General features: G+C 59.5%; 1 protein-coding gene across 1 annotated transcript; it reads left to right on the top strand.

Annotated features, from left to right (window-relative positions):
• Positions 1-9,781: 9,781 nt before the first annotated feature.
• On the top strand, positions 9,782-11,124 carry C6H4orf48 (chromosome 6 C4orf48 homolog). Its single transcript, XM_052642203.1, has 3 exons — positions 9,782-9,920; positions 10,133-10,221; positions 11,012-11,124. Exons 1-3 carry the CDS (start codon positions 9,782-9,784, stop codon positions 11,075-11,077), a joined length of 294 nt encoding a protein of 97 aa, XP_052498163.1. The 3' UTR covers positions 11,078-11,124.
• Positions 11,125-14,252: the final 3,128 nt, after the last annotated feature.

Genomic DNA, 14,252 nt, shown 5'->3' with positions numbered 1-14,252 from the left:
ACACAGTTGTTGTCGTCCAGGGGCGCAGTCGTGTCTGACTCTGCGACCCCGTGAACCGCAGCACGCCAGGCCTCCCTGTCCATCACCAGCTCCCAGAGTCCACCCACAGCCATGTCCATCGAGTCGGTGATGCCATCCACCATCTCATCCTCTGTTTCCCCCTTCTCCTGCCCTCAGTCTTTCCCAGTATCAGGGTCTTTTCTGATTAATCAGCTCTTCGCATCAGCCTACGACTACTTTAAACATCTAAAAATACTGGACAAAATACAAACCGAAGCTTTTCAGGTGGAGATAAGCACTGCAGAACAGTGAAGAAGGGAGACAGCAAGATGGGTCCAGGGTCGGCCTGGAGGAGGCCTGCCCCTCCTGTCGGCAGGAGGCCTGTCCCTGGAGGAATGTTCTGGCTGTGGTGCAGGGAGGGGGAACCCCAAGACCACTGACTTGAGGAGGAAGCGCTCTGAACTCGGGGCCCGCGGGGACCCGAGCTTCTAGGGCGGAGCCGTAGAGAGAAGAGGCTCAGCTCTCCAGCTCTGCCCTGTGTCCTGTAAGGCCCTCAGCGTGTGAACTGAACAAGGCCGGGCACAACCCGGAACAGCCCTCATGGGGCCAGAGAGGGGCTGTGTCTCCAGCGGCCACGGGGCGTCGAGCGGAGCGCTCAGAAAGCTACTGCTTTAGTAATAGGGTCAGATGGGCCCAGACCAAGGAGTTTTCTGAGCTTCCCTGGCGGCTGAGATGGCGAAGAATACGCCTGCAGTGCAAGAGACCTGGGTTCAGTCCCTGGGTGAGGAGTACGCCCTGGAGAAGGGAGTGGCAACCCGCGCCAGCATTCTTAGTGGGAGAATTCCATGGACAGAGGAGCTCGGTAGGTCCCTGTCCATGGAGTCACAGAGTCAGACACGACTGAGTGACTCACACACACAGACACACAAGGAGTGCTCTGAGCCCGTCTAGTGCCACCTAAAAGGATCAGGTTATTTCCAGGTAACTTACGTGCACTCCAGAACAAAGCTCAAAAACATTAAAAGAGAAGCAAATCCCAGTGACCCAACATGATGAACATTACAATATCTGGCCTCCAACGAAAATGACCATGAGTGTAAAGAAGCAGGGACATACAGCTCATAATAAAGAAGAAGGACTCAACCGGGAGCTGAACCAGGAATAAGACAGACGGGAAGGTGAGGCGCACTGGCATCAAAGGTCTTACAGCCATCTGAAATAGCTGGGAAGCTAGGAGAAACATGAAAAGGTATTAAGTAGTGATACTAAAAACCCCAAATGAAAGCACATGTCAGCATGAAGAATTGTACGTGAATACTCAGAGCAGCTTTACTTGTAATGGCCAAATGCTGGAAATTACCCAAATGTTTATCATCAAACAAATGCACAAATTGTGGTTTCTCCAAACAATGGAACACTGCTCACCAACAAAAAGAACGCACTATTGATGAGCCCAACAACACAGACAAATCGCAAAGTAATTTTCCTAATTTAAAGAAGCCAGACAAAGGGACCTCCCTGGCGGTCAGTGGCTAAGACTCTGCTCAGGAGTGCAGGGGACACGGGGGCGCAGGGGTTCAGGGGGCACAGGGGATGCAGGGGGCACAGGGGTACAGTGGGCACAGGGGGTGCAGGGGCGCAGGGGCACAGAGGACCAGGGGTTCAGGGGGCACAGGGTGTGCAGGGGGCACAGGGGATGCAGGGGGTGCAGGGCACAGGGGCACAGAGGATGTGGGGGTGCAGGGGCACAGGGGGTGCAGGTGTGATCCCTGGTGGGGGAACTAAGATGCCGCATGCTGCATGGTGTCGCCAAAAAATAAAAATAAAAACAGACAAAAAGTGGAATATATGGCATGATTCCCCTTACATAAAGTTGTAGAAAATGCAAGCTAGCAACAGAAAGCAGACCGGTGGTGGTTTTGGGGGAGAAGCCAGTGAGAGGAGGTGGTGACCAACAAGAGGCTGAGGGTGCTCGGGTAGGGGTGGGGTGGGGTGCTCGGGTAAGGGTGGCGTGGGGTGCTCCCACCTTCAGGAGGTGATGGCCTCACAGGTGCATGCTGACCTTAAAAATAAAAGTTATCTTACCAGCAAAACTGAGTTTGTTGGAGAACAGCAGAGAATTGCAATGTGGGACAAACATGAAATACAGAGGCCAGAGGCGGGTCTAACAAAGGAGAAGCGCGTTAGTTTACAGAGAAAAAGGTGGATGTCGGGAGGGGTTGTTCTGAACCAAAGTCCAGTGGAGAAAAGTGAGAGTTCAGAGTGGGGACGGTTTCTGCCTGAGTTGCTGGGGTGGTGAGTCCTTGTAGGAAATGCTGGCACGTGTTTCCCTGTGAAATTGAAAGTGAAAGTCACTCAGTCGTCTGACCGCGACCCATGGGCTGTACAGAATGGAGAATAGCAAAGAATTGCAGTTTGGGACAAACATGCAATACAGAGGCCAGAATACGGGAGTGGGCAGCCTCTGCCTTCTCCAGGGCACCTTCCCGATCCAGGAATCGAACAGGGGTCTCCTGCATTGCAGACAGATTCTTTACCAGCTGAGCCACCGAGAACACGGGAGTGGGCAGCCTTCCCCCTGCTCCAGCAGATCTTCCCAACCCAGGGATTGAACCCAGGTTTCCCACATTGCAGGCGGATTCTTTACCAGCAGAGCCACCAGGGAAACCCAGTTTTCCTGCGGGGACCTGTGATGAATTCTTCCGGTGACTGATTTTGAGTGGTACTGCAGAGAGTGCCCCCTTCTGGCCTCCCGACTGCATTTTAGTGAGGTTTCCCTTTATTAATTTTCCCACCTATAAATATATCAAAATTGATCAAATTGTGTATTAACCTGTCAACCACACCTGAATGAACGTTAAAAAAAAAAGTGACAAAATATATTTAATGATGCTTTCACTGTCCTACCAGAAATACAGATCCTTTAAAGGGCATTTTATCCAGAGCATTTTAACCCCATTTACCCCTTCTTGATTTACATGTTGTCCCGTGTTTTAATTCTATTTTCCTACTGCTGTTTAGCCGAATCACAGCCTCTTCTATACTCACTCCCGGGTTCTCCTCTCACGGCCCCCCCTGCCTAGTTCCCGATCTTCCTCTTCGGATCTCTTATCTCAGCCTGAACTACATCCTTCAGCATTTCCTTCCTGAGGACGTTCTGTCTCTGTCTGAATGCGCATCTCTTCTGTGTCATTCTTTGTTTAGAACTATACGTAACTCTTCTTAGTAAATACGTACAGGACCGTGCACCAAGCATGAATACACAGCTGATTTTGCACGAAGTAAACGCACTCTGACACCGGGATCAGGAACCGGAGAGCCGCCCACGCCCAGCGATCACTGCTGCGCCGGCTCCCAGGGCGGTCCTTCTACTCTGCTGCTGAGTCCAGCATGCTTGGATCCTGTCGAGGAGTTTTGCCTCAATGTCCGCAAGAACCGTTGGTCTGTGGTTTTCTTGTAGGGTCTCTCTGGCCTTGGTAGGCTGGCTTCATGGAGTGAGCTAGGAACTGTTTCACACTCTTCAATTTGGGGAAGAGTTTGAGAAGCCTTGGTGTTAACGCTTCTTTAAGCGTTTGCTCGAATCCGCCACTGAAGCCGTGGGGCCCAGGGCTTTGGGCTGTTGGGAGACTGTTGATCACTGACGCAGTCGCCTCACTTCTCCGTTGGCGCTAGGAATTTGCGCGTTTCATCCAGCTGAACCGACCTGCTGGCGCACAGCTGTTCACAGTACTCTGTTAATCCGTTTCGTTTCTGCTGAATTGGTAGGAATGCCTCCATACTTCGTGTCTGATTTTAGTAATTTGTGTCTTCTCTCCTTTTTTCTTAGTCCATTTGGTTAACTAGAGATCTCTTCAAGAAAATTAGAGATACCAAGGGAACATTTCATGCACAGGTGGGCTCGATAAACGACAGAAATGGTATGGACCTAACAGAAGCAGACGATAGTAAGAAGAGGTGGCAAGAATACACAGAAGAACTGTACAAAAAAGATCTTCATGACCTCACGATGGTGTGATCACTCATCTAGAGCCAGACATCTTGGAATGTGAAGTCAAGTGGGCCTTGGAAAGCATCACTACGAACAAAGCTAGTGGAGGTGATGGAATTCCAGTTGAGCTGTTTCAAATCCTGAAAGATGATGCTGTGAAAGTGCTGCACTCAATATGCCAGCAAGTTTGGAAAACTCAGCAGTGGCCACAGGACTGGAAAAGGTCAGTTTTCATTCCAATTCCAAAGAAAGACAATGCCAAAGAGTGCTCAAACTACCACCCAATTGCACTCATCTCACACGCTAGTAAAGTAATGCTCAAAATTCTCCAAGCCAGGCTTCAGCAATACGTGAACCGTGAACTTCCTGATGTTCAAGCTGGTTTTAGAAAAGGCAGAGGAACCAGAGATCAAATTGCCAACATCCGCTGGATCATGGAAAAAGCAAGAGAGTTCCAGAAAAACATCTATTTCTGCTTTATTGACTATGCCAAAGCCTTTGACTGTGTGGATCACAATAAACTGTGGAAAATTCTTCAAGAGATGGGAATACCAGACCACCTGACCTGCCTCTTGAGAAACCTATATGCAAGTCAGGAAGCAACAGTTAGAACTGGACATGGAACAACAGACTGGTTCCAAATAGGGAAAGGAGTACGTCAAGGCCGTATATTGTCACCCTGCTTATTTAACTTCTATGCAGAGTACGTCATGAGAAACGCTGGGCTGGAAGAAACACAAGCTGGAATCAAGATTGCCGGGAGAAATATCAATCACCTCAGATATGCAGATGACACCACCCTTATGGCAGAAAGTGAAGAGGAGCTAAAGAGACTCTTGATGAAAGTGAAAGAGGAGAGTGAAAATGTTGGCTTAAAGCTCAACATTCAGAAAACTAACATCATGGCATCCGGTCCCATCACTTCATGGGAAATAGATGGGGAAAGAGTGGAAACAGTGTCAGACTTTATTTTTTTGGGCTCCAAAATCACTGCAGATGGTGACTGCAGCCATGAAATTAAAAGATGCTTACTCCTTGGAAGAAAAGTTATGACCAACCTAGATAGCATATTCAAAAGCAGAGACATTACTTGGCCGACTAAGGTCCGTCTAGTCAAGGCTATTGGTTTTCCTGTGGTCATGTATGGATGTGAGAGTTGGACTGTGAAGAAGGCTGAGCACCGAAGAAGTGATGCTTTTGAACTGTGGTGTTGGAGAAGACTCTTGAGAGTCCCTTGGACTGCAAGGAGATCCAACCAGTCCATTCTGAAGGAGATCAGCCCTGGGATTTCTTTGGAAGGAATGATGCTGAAGCTGAAGCTCCAGTACTTTGGCCACCTCATGCGAAGAGTTGACTCATTGGAAAAGACTCTGATGCTGGGAGGGGTTGGGGGCAGGAGGAGAAGGGGACGACAGAGGATGAGATGGCTGGATGGCATCACTGACTCGACGGATGTGAGTCTGAGTGAACTCCAGGAGATGGTGATGGACGGGGAGGCCTGGCGTGCTGCGATTCATGGGGTCGCAAAGAGTCGGACACGACTGAGCGACTGAACTGAACTGATTTGGTTAACGGTTTCTCAAGTATGCTGATCTTTCCAAAGGACCAACTTTTTGCTCCACTGATCTTTCTCTCTGTCTTTTCTGGTCTCTGTTTCGTTCGTTGTATCTCCGTCCTAATCTTTCCTTCCCTCTGTAGGCTTTTTCTTTTTGGCCACAACACCCAGCTGCCGGGACCTCGTTCCCCGCCCAGGGATGGAGCCCGTCCTTGGCAGCAGGAGTCGAGCCCTGGGCCACCATGGAATCCCTCCTCCTGCCTGGTTTAGGTTGCTTGTTCCTCTGTCTCCTTAAGTTGTAAAATTAGGCTGTTGATTTGATCTTTTTCTTTTAATGTGAGTGTTTATAGCTATAGTTTCCCTCTCATCACCGCTCTTGCAGTGTCCCGTGCGTGTTGGTACATTTTGTTTTCTTTTCATTCCTCTCCAAGTCATTTCTAAGTTCCCTTGTGATTTCTCCTCTGACCCTCTGGTTCTTCAAAGTTCCGCTTTTCCTTCTGTTATCGAGTCCCAGCACCATCCTGCTGTGGTCAGAGAATACACTTTTTACGGCATCGAGTTTTTAAAATCTATTGATGGGAATTCCCTGTTGATTCAGCGGCTGGGATTCTGTGCTCTTGCTGCTTAGGACCTGGGTTCAATCCCTGGTTGAGAATTAAAATCTCACAAGCTGTGCAGTGCCTCCCTGCCCCCAAATCTGTGAAGACTTCTTTAGTGAAAATGTTTCTCCTGGAAAGCATCCCACGTGTGCCTGAGAAGGATGGGTGTCATCAGGCGGGTGTCCTGGGCGCGTCCGTTACGTCTGGTTGGCGAGTGCCGTCTCCTCCTCGTCCTCTGGTTGCTCCATCCGATCCTGTGAGTGGGGTACTCAAGTCTGTTGTTCCTGGAGAGCTGCGTCTTACATTCTGTTCGTTTTTGCTCCGTGTATTTTCAGTCTCTCCCTGGGTGTGCTAACACTGATGCCTGTCTTACCTTCCTGCCCTATCAAGCCTTTCATTGACGAGAGAATGTCCTTCGTTGTCCACTGCAAACCTTTCTGATGTAAGCTCCTTTTTGTCTGGCGACGGTTTAGCCACCCTGGCTCTCTTCTAAGGATCATTTGCAGGGAATACCTTTTCTCATCCTTTCGCCTTCGATCTACTTGTGTCTTTGGATTTAAACGGAGCCTCTTTCAGGGATGGACTTTGCTGGTGTCCAGTGGTTGAGAATCTGCCTGGCAAGGCAGGGGCCGGCGGCTCGATCCCTGGTGGGGAACAAAGACCCCACAAGCTGGGGCGCGGTAAGCCTGCCCTCTGTGACTAGGGAGCCACAGATAGAGTCCCAGCCCGGCAACCAACGAGGCCGCAGCTCAGAGCCGCCGCGGCCTGATGAACACGCTTTTCAAAAAGGCGCAGATAAAAAAAGTCAGGTGAGCCTCTTGTAGACATCATAGAGCTGGAGTGTGTGTTTCTACCCATTTCACTCCAGTTTTCCAAGGCCCGAGGTGAAGATGCTTTCTTCCAAGTGGCATGTGAATTTTCTCCCGCCACTTGCGGGAGCAACCCTAGTCCAGAGCCATTTTTAAATACCTTCCGCGCCGACACAGTCTTGGTGCTGTCAACGGTGTGGGTTTTGTTTGTGGCGGCTGTGCTGCAGCCGCTCTTGCCCCTGCAGCGTCAAGACAGTCCGCCCCCAGGCTTGCAGGTGAGCAGAAGAGGCCTGCGGGGGACTCACGCTGCGCCCAAGCCGCTCGCCCTGGGTGCCGCGAAGCCGGGCTCACACTCCTCTGTCGCTGTTTGCTGGCAGAGCCTCTGCCGCTGGAAACCAGCCTGCCAGCCCCCCACCTCCAAGCACATACACCTTCCCCTCCCTTTCTGTGCCCGCTTGCTCACTGGCAACCCCCCTGGGCTCCACCTCCCCACTGGGCTTCCCCTGGCGGGGGTGGGGGGTGGGGGTGGTGGTGGTGGTGGTGGTGTAAGTGCAGGGGGGTCGGTGACAGCCGAGAGTGGGCGCGGTGAGTCTGGGGGCGGATCTCCTCCGGACCGGGGCCAGGGTCACCAGACGACGCCCGGGGCGGCGCGCACGAGGAGCAGGAGGCAGCCTCCTCCCGGGCCCTGATCAGATGCCCCTGGCCGCGGCCCCACAGTGGAGGGTGCCGAGGGGTTGGGGGTTCTGGGCCATCAAAGCCAGTCGCTCCCAGAGCTTCCTGGCCTCACGCACTGGCCACGGTCACATGGACCACACCCCTCCGCGTCCATCTCCAGCCAGACAGCTGCTGGCAACCCAGGCAACAGGTGTGGGCTCGAGAAAGGACTTGCCTGGTGGTCGAGTGGTTAGCAATCCGCTTGCCTACGCAGGGGACACAGGGTCAGCCCCCGGTCTGGGCAGACTGCGCCGGCTGTGGGACCACTGAGCCCGAGCTCAGCAGCAGGAGAAACCGCAGTGAGAAGCCCCCGCCAGACGACTAGACAGCCCGCCCGCAGACCCAGAACAGCCAAAACTAAAGGCATTTTAAAGAGAGGGAGGGGGAGAAACTGGACGGGGAGGAGAAGTGATGGGGAGTCGAGGGGCTCAGGAAGTTTGTTCCCCTGGGATATGAAAGAAATCACAGCCGGCTTGAGGAAGACCCAGTGGAGACGGAAGGTCCGTATCTGGGGAGGGCGGGGGCCGGCGGGGCGCCGGGACTCCGGCGCGGGCGGGGGTGGGGCAGGGATTCAGGACCCGGGCAGCCCTGCGGTGCCGCCCCCGCGGGCCGGCGGCGCTGTCCTCTCGGTACCCGCTCGGTCGCAGGGAGGACGCAGCCGGGAGCCCGACAGCGAGCGGGGCAAGGACGGTGAGGCTGGACCGCGCCGCGGGGCTCCGGACGCAGGGCAGGGAAACGCGCGCGTCCGGGAAGGCGGCCCGTCGGAGTTTCCGGACGCCCCCTGCCCAGCCCAGCCCTCCCCGGGGCCCGACGGGGAGCAGAGCGTGGCTATCGCAAGCCCTGCCCAGCCGCTAGGCCAGCGCGCCCGCGTCAGGTCGGGGCCGCGAACGTCCCATCCCGTGCCCGGCCGCCACCCGACCCAAGGCCCGGGGGTGGGGGTGGAGGCCGTCCGGCCCGGCGCTGCCACCACCGAGGGGGCCCGGGGCTGCCCGGTGCCGCGCGGGCCGCTGGCGGCTCCAGGGCGCACGGCCGGGAGGCCGCCGCCTCCGCATCGGCGCTGCGCCTCGTAAAGACCCGGTGGACGCCAAGTAGGCAGCACCCTTCTCAGAAGGTCGGGTGGTTCCCGCGCGCCTCGGGGCGCCCGCGGGGGCCACGCTCGGCTCTTCACTTCCCACGACCTTGTGCGATCGCTAAGGAGCAAAGGGCGCAGAGAGGCCACGCGACCCGTCCCAGGCCACGCAGCCGGCGTGGACTGTGTCCGGACACGGAGCGCTGGCGGGGACCGGGCAGCCCGATGGCTTCTCACCTGTGCCTGTGGCCTGAAGGTCAGGCGCGAGGCTGAGCCGGGGCGAGGGGCGGAGCGCGGACGGCCCCCCGGGCCTGGGTCGCTCCCGAAGCCGATATCCCCGGCGCAGCCCGCCCTGACTGGACCCACTGGCTCACTGGGCGCGGAGGCCGCGCGTTTGCAGTCGCTGTCCCCCAGCCCCGGGCGGGCACCGAGCCCTCTCCCTCGGTATCGGTCCAGGGACACCCGGGTCTCCGGGCCGCCGGCGGCGGCTCTGGAGCTGCTGCCCAGGGGCCGCCTCCTGCAAGCAGCCCTCAGGAGCCCACGCCTGTAGGGTAGGCCTGACGGCGCCTGGGTGCGGATCCCGGCCGGGGCCGCGCGTACCGCGTCCGGAGCCATCACCTCGGTCCCTTTAAGCGAGCGGTTCGCGCGGTCCCGGGGTTTCCATGACGACGACGTGGGGGGGCGGGGGCGGGGCGCATGCGCGGGGCGCCCGGGTCGCAGCGCGTCTTTCGCGAGTCGCCGCGCCGCTGTCGCGGGGTCCCCCGAACCGCGGTAAGGGCGGGACGGGGGCTCTCTGGACGGAGGACGCGGGAGAGGGAAGGGGTCGCAGAGCCCGGGGGGCGTGGGGAGCCTCCAGGCCCGGGGGCGGGGCTGGGGGGGGTTCGCTCGTCGCAGGGGGCGGGGCCCTGGAGGTGGGCTCGCGGGTCCCGGGGGGTCGGGGCGGGTGGGTCGCCGGAACCGAGCTCGGGGTCGGGGTCCGCCTGCCCAAGGGGCGGACGCCGCTGACCGTCGGCTCCTGCAGGGCGCCCGGGCTCCCTCCGCTCGGCCATGGCCCCCCTGCCGCCGTGCGGACCCCCGAGGTCGCCGCCGCCGCGGCTGCTGCTGCTGCTGCTGGTGCTGAGCGCCACGCTGCTGGGCGCCGAGGCCCGCGCCGAGCCCGCCGCCGGGAACGCCGTCCCCGCGCAGAGTAGGTGCCGCGCGCGCACGCGGAGGGGCCCCCGGCGGCCCTGACCCCGCTCGGGCGCCCGGGAGGGGCGTGGCTCGCCTTTGTTCCCCGGTGGTCCGGGCGCCCCAGCGGGCGGGAGGCGGGGGGGCACACGGAGGCCGCTGCCCGGGGTTGGGGGGACCCGGCTGCGAGCGTGCCCTGACCCGGACCCCCCCACCCCGACCCCCGCGCAGGCCGCCCGTGCGTGGACTGCCACGCTTTCGAGTTCATGCAGCGCGCCCTGCAGGACCTGCGCAAGACGGCCTACAGCCTGGACGCTCGGGTGAGCCTCCCAAGGGGTGCACGGAGGGTAGAGGGTGGAATCTGCCCAGTTCGGCTCCTCCCGGTGGTGGCCTCTCTGGCTCCTTTCCCGGGGTCACCGGAAAGGACAGCCTGTCCCAAGCCAGCCTTTCCCAGTGGGCAGAGAGGGTGACGCAGGAGACCATCCGGATGGGCTGGAAGGCCAGCTTGTGCCCAGCTGTCTGGGGGCTTCCACCCCGGACCCCCGCCCCCTCTGCACGGAGTGGGTGCAGGCCTGGGGTGCCCGGAGACACCCCCCCAAGTCTGGAAGCCAAGGAAGTTCTCGTTTTTGACAGAAAGGTGTATTTCTGGGGAGGGGGAGCACTCGGAGAAGTAGGAAGAAGGGGACACCCTGCCCTGCTACCTCTTCTCCCAGTTCCCAAGGGTTTCCTCAGACCTGGAGTGCCCCCTGGGGACGCTTCTGGAGCCACGGCCAGCCCACCCTGGGGAGCTGGAGGAGCTGTCAGGACAGAGGGGCCCCTGAAAGAGAAGCCGAAAGAGTTGTTTAGGTGTGGGGCTCAGGGAAGCCAGGCCCAGGGCAGGAGCAGCAGAGGCAGGGGGCGTGCGGGGAGGTCTAGGGGCAGCCGAGGGTTCCCTGAGGGTCTCCTGCAGTCAGTCTGCGGGGCTGGGGCTGGGGGGTGTCCGGACGCAGTTGGGTTCAGGCGTCAGGAGTCCTGGGAGTGGGCAGGTCTTGGGGGGCAGCCGGGAGCTGGACGGCCCCCGGGGTCTAGGTGCCGCCTGGCGGAGTCCTCACACCCCTCGTTGCTTTGCAGACGGAGAGCCTCCTGCTGCAGGCCGAACGCCGGGCCCTGTGTGCCTGCTGGCCGGCCGGGCGCTGAGCACCCACACCAGCACGTGCCCTCACCAATAAAAGCTTGGTCCCCACACCGGTGTCCTGTGTCCCTGCTCTGGCCACCAGGGCCCACCGTCATCCCCCGGAGTCCCTGCCTGGGCCTGGGTTTCCCCGCCAGGCAGCTCTCCCACCCCGACACCAGGCTGGGGGTGTGCACCCGTGGGCACCGTGGCCACCGCCCTCCAGGGGCCTCCCCTGTTCCCTGTTTGCCCTTTCTTTTTAGCGCGGAGGGTGCACTTGGCCTGGCGCTGCTATCCCAGGTGGCCAGAGCTGGACACTCCTGGTCCTCTGCCCGGGAGGGCGACCCCAGTCCCTGGCCCAGCCTGTCCTGTCCTGGGGGTCTGGTGCACACAGCTGTTCAGATGCTTTGCCCAGGCCCTTCCTTGCCCCAGTGGCTTCCCAACCCTTGACCGTGACTTCCCTCCCATCCTCGATTCTCTTCTGCTGGACCCGTCCAGCCTGCGGGTGGTGCTCCAGGCGTCAGGACCTCAGGGAACAAACCAGAGTCCTACCTTGGCTTCACAGGGAGCTGAGCTCGATGTCTGAGGGGGAGGATGTCCATGGGCTGGTTTCAGCCAGGCCAGAGCGAGGCTTGGGGGAGGGCGAGCTGGAGCCTCGGCCGGCCTCGGTAGCCTTCGGGCCTGGGCGTGGGGACAGGGACCGGGGCCGCCTGTCCTGGGGCCCCCAAAGGAGCAGAGGGTGGCAGAAACAGGCACCTCCATCAGGGCGCTGCCAGAGAGTACCCATGTCCCACGGCTTGGCCTCCGTCACGTGGCCATTCCTGGCTGCCAGGGAGCCCAGATTCCCAAACATGAGGACCACTGAGCCCTTCTCGGGGGGAGCAGGCAGGCATTTCGAGTGTGAGCACTTCTTAGTGTAGCATGTCCCAGGAAGTACTCAGGACGCATTTAAACTGAAAATCACCGGTTTATCCAAGGTCGAAGTCTAACTGGGCCGGGCAGCCCCAAGGCCTGGCTCCAGCTGGAGCCCCTGCGAACAGAAGGAGGGGTCCTCTTTGAAAAGCCTCCGCAGGGGGTGCCCTTTGGGAGGAAGAGACGGCCCCGCCGGGCACGGCGGCAGGGGCCGCAGGCAGAAAGGCTAGGCAGTGGCAGAGCCATCTGCCCGCAGAGGGTCAGAGAGGTAGGCAGGCTGAAGTCTGTCTAAGCCGGACCTTCCTGGCTGCTGGCCGAGGATGGACTCGGGTTGGGCACAGAGTCGGCACCATCGGGAGTGAGGGGCCAGGGCTGGGGGACATCGGTGAGCAGAGAGGCCCAGGAGGCGTGGGGCAGACACACCTGGGAAGGTGCTGGGGAGAGAAGGCCCCTGGGGTTCGGGGGTGGGGGCGGGGAGGGGACGCCCCCGAGGAGGATGCGTTCACAGGGCAGGGAGAGAGCGGAGCCCCAGGGGGGCTTTGGGCAGAAGCCAGCCTGTTGCAGGCCCTGGAGGCTGGAGCCCCAGGTGGGCCCCCTGGGGTGGGCAGCAGGAGCAGAGTCTGTTAAAGTGGGGAAGGGCCTCTGGGGGTGGCGCTGGAGAAGCAGCTTGGGCCCCGGGAAGGGTTTAGCCTTGTGTGCAGTCAAGGTCAAGGACATCCCGGCTCTGTCCTGAGCAGTACCGCCGCTTTCTGCTGACTGGACCAAGCGCGTCTCTGGGGCTGCGTAGGGGCCGTGTGAGCTGGGATGGCGTTGCCTCTGGGGCAGCGCTTGCTGCCCCTGCAGACTGTTCACCCGATCGTTCCCACTCGTCTGCCTTCGTCACGTCCGTCCCACGTCCTTCCCAGCGTGTCCCCCCCGGCCTGTGCCCTCTGGCTCCCAGCCAGCTGGACGTCCCCGCCGCCCACCTTCACACTTCTGGTTTGGAGGCACTGCTTCCTATATTCCACACCATCTTCTCACGGTGGGCTGCCTCCAAATAGCTTCCTCGACAACCGGGTGGTAAATCAGCCGTCTGAAAATTTCTGCGAGCACGTTGGCCTCGTAGCCCCCGCCACCCCCGGGCCTTCGCACGTGCTGTCCCTCTCCACGGAGCTCCCACGCAGCCTCCCCCACCCACCTCTTTCTTCAGCCCTGCTACTGCTGCTACTGCTAAGTCACTTCAGTCGTGTCCGACTCTGTGCGACCCCATAGACAGCAGCCCACCAGGCTCCCCCATCCCTGGGGTTCTCCAGGCAAGAACACTGGAGTGGGTTGCCATTTCCCCCTCCAGTGCATGAAAGTGAAAAGGGAAAGTGAACAAGTTGCTTAGTCGTATCCGACTCTTGGCGACCCCATGGGCTGCAGCCCACCAGGCTCCTCCATCCATAGGATTTTCCAGGCAAGAGTACTGGAGTGGGGTGCCATTGCCTTCTCCATCTTCAGCCCTTGTCCCAGCCTATTCTCCTTGGTCCCGAAGTCCAGCCGGAATGCCGCCCTCTGTGCCTGGCGGGCTCCTGCACCCAGCCCCTAGCCTGGAAAGCATCAGGGGAGCAGAGCTTCGGCGAGAAGGCCGGGTGCTGCGTCACAGGCTCCCGGTTAGGAGCAGGCAGCCGGGGTACCGCAGGTGGTCAGGAGCGTCACACCCTCCCTGCCCTCAGGAGCACCTGGAGCCCAGGGCCCAGGGAGCCCCCTGGAAGGTTCTAAGCGGGGGCCCCAGTCCTCCAGCTGGGCAGGCGTTTTCCCTTGCTTCCTCCCCTCCGCGGTCTCTGGGAAGAGCTCCCACAGGCTGGGCCCTGGCCCCCCTGCCCAAGTCTACTCCTGGTTTTCTTCACCTTCCAGGCTCCTGGCCCTCCAGCCCACTCCCGCCAGCACCCCACCACCTCTGCAGTCCTCCCAGGTCCTCCTTTCCTCTCCCTAGGGTCCCGGAGATCCTCTCTGCCCTGGGTCCCTTTCTTCGCCTGGGTTGGGGGCTCTCCCACTCAATGAACGGTCCTGTGCTGGGCCCTCCTCCTCCCCACTCTGGGGTCTGGGCGGGGGTCTTGCTGTGCTCAGAGGACCCCTACTACCCTCGTCGGGGACCCATGGGGCTCTGGTAGGTGTCAGGCCAGGGTAGTCGGGTCAGCCAAAGTCAAGAGGTATGGGCGGGAATTTGTGGGGTGGGCCGGGGTGGGTGACTCTGGGGGTGCTGAGAAGACAGCTGGACTCTGCCCACCCCAGGCTCCCGACAGCACCCAGAACCCTGCCCCCAGT

The sequence above is a fragment of the Budorcas taxicolor genome, chromosome 6 (assembly GCF_023091745.1).
Source record: "Budorcas taxicolor isolate Tak-1 chromosome 6, Takin1.1, whole genome shotgun sequence".
NCBI classification, from domain to species: Eukaryota; Metazoa; Chordata; class Mammalia; order Artiodactyla; family Bovidae; genus Budorcas; species Budorcas taxicolor.
Note: the sequence above shows the minus strand (reverse complement) of the source record. Positions and strands in the feature narration are given on the sequence as shown.

What these genes read in the sequence shown, in the direction of transcription:
- C6H4orf48 (XM_052642203.1), top strand. Translation starts at nt 9,782, where the DNA reads ATGGCCCCCCTGCCGCCGTGCGGACCCCCGAGGTCGCCGCCGCCGCGG. An exon ending in GAACGCCGTCCCCGCGCAGA is followed by an intron (nt 9,921 to 10,132) that starts GTAGGTGCCGCG and finishes ACCCCCGCGCAG; the next exon opens with GCCGCCCGTGCGTGGACTGC. An exon ending in CCTACAGCCTGGACGCTCGG is followed by an intron (nt 10,222 to 11,011) that starts GTGAGCCTCCCA and finishes GTTGCTTTGCAG; the next exon opens with ACGGAGAGCCTCCTGCTGCA.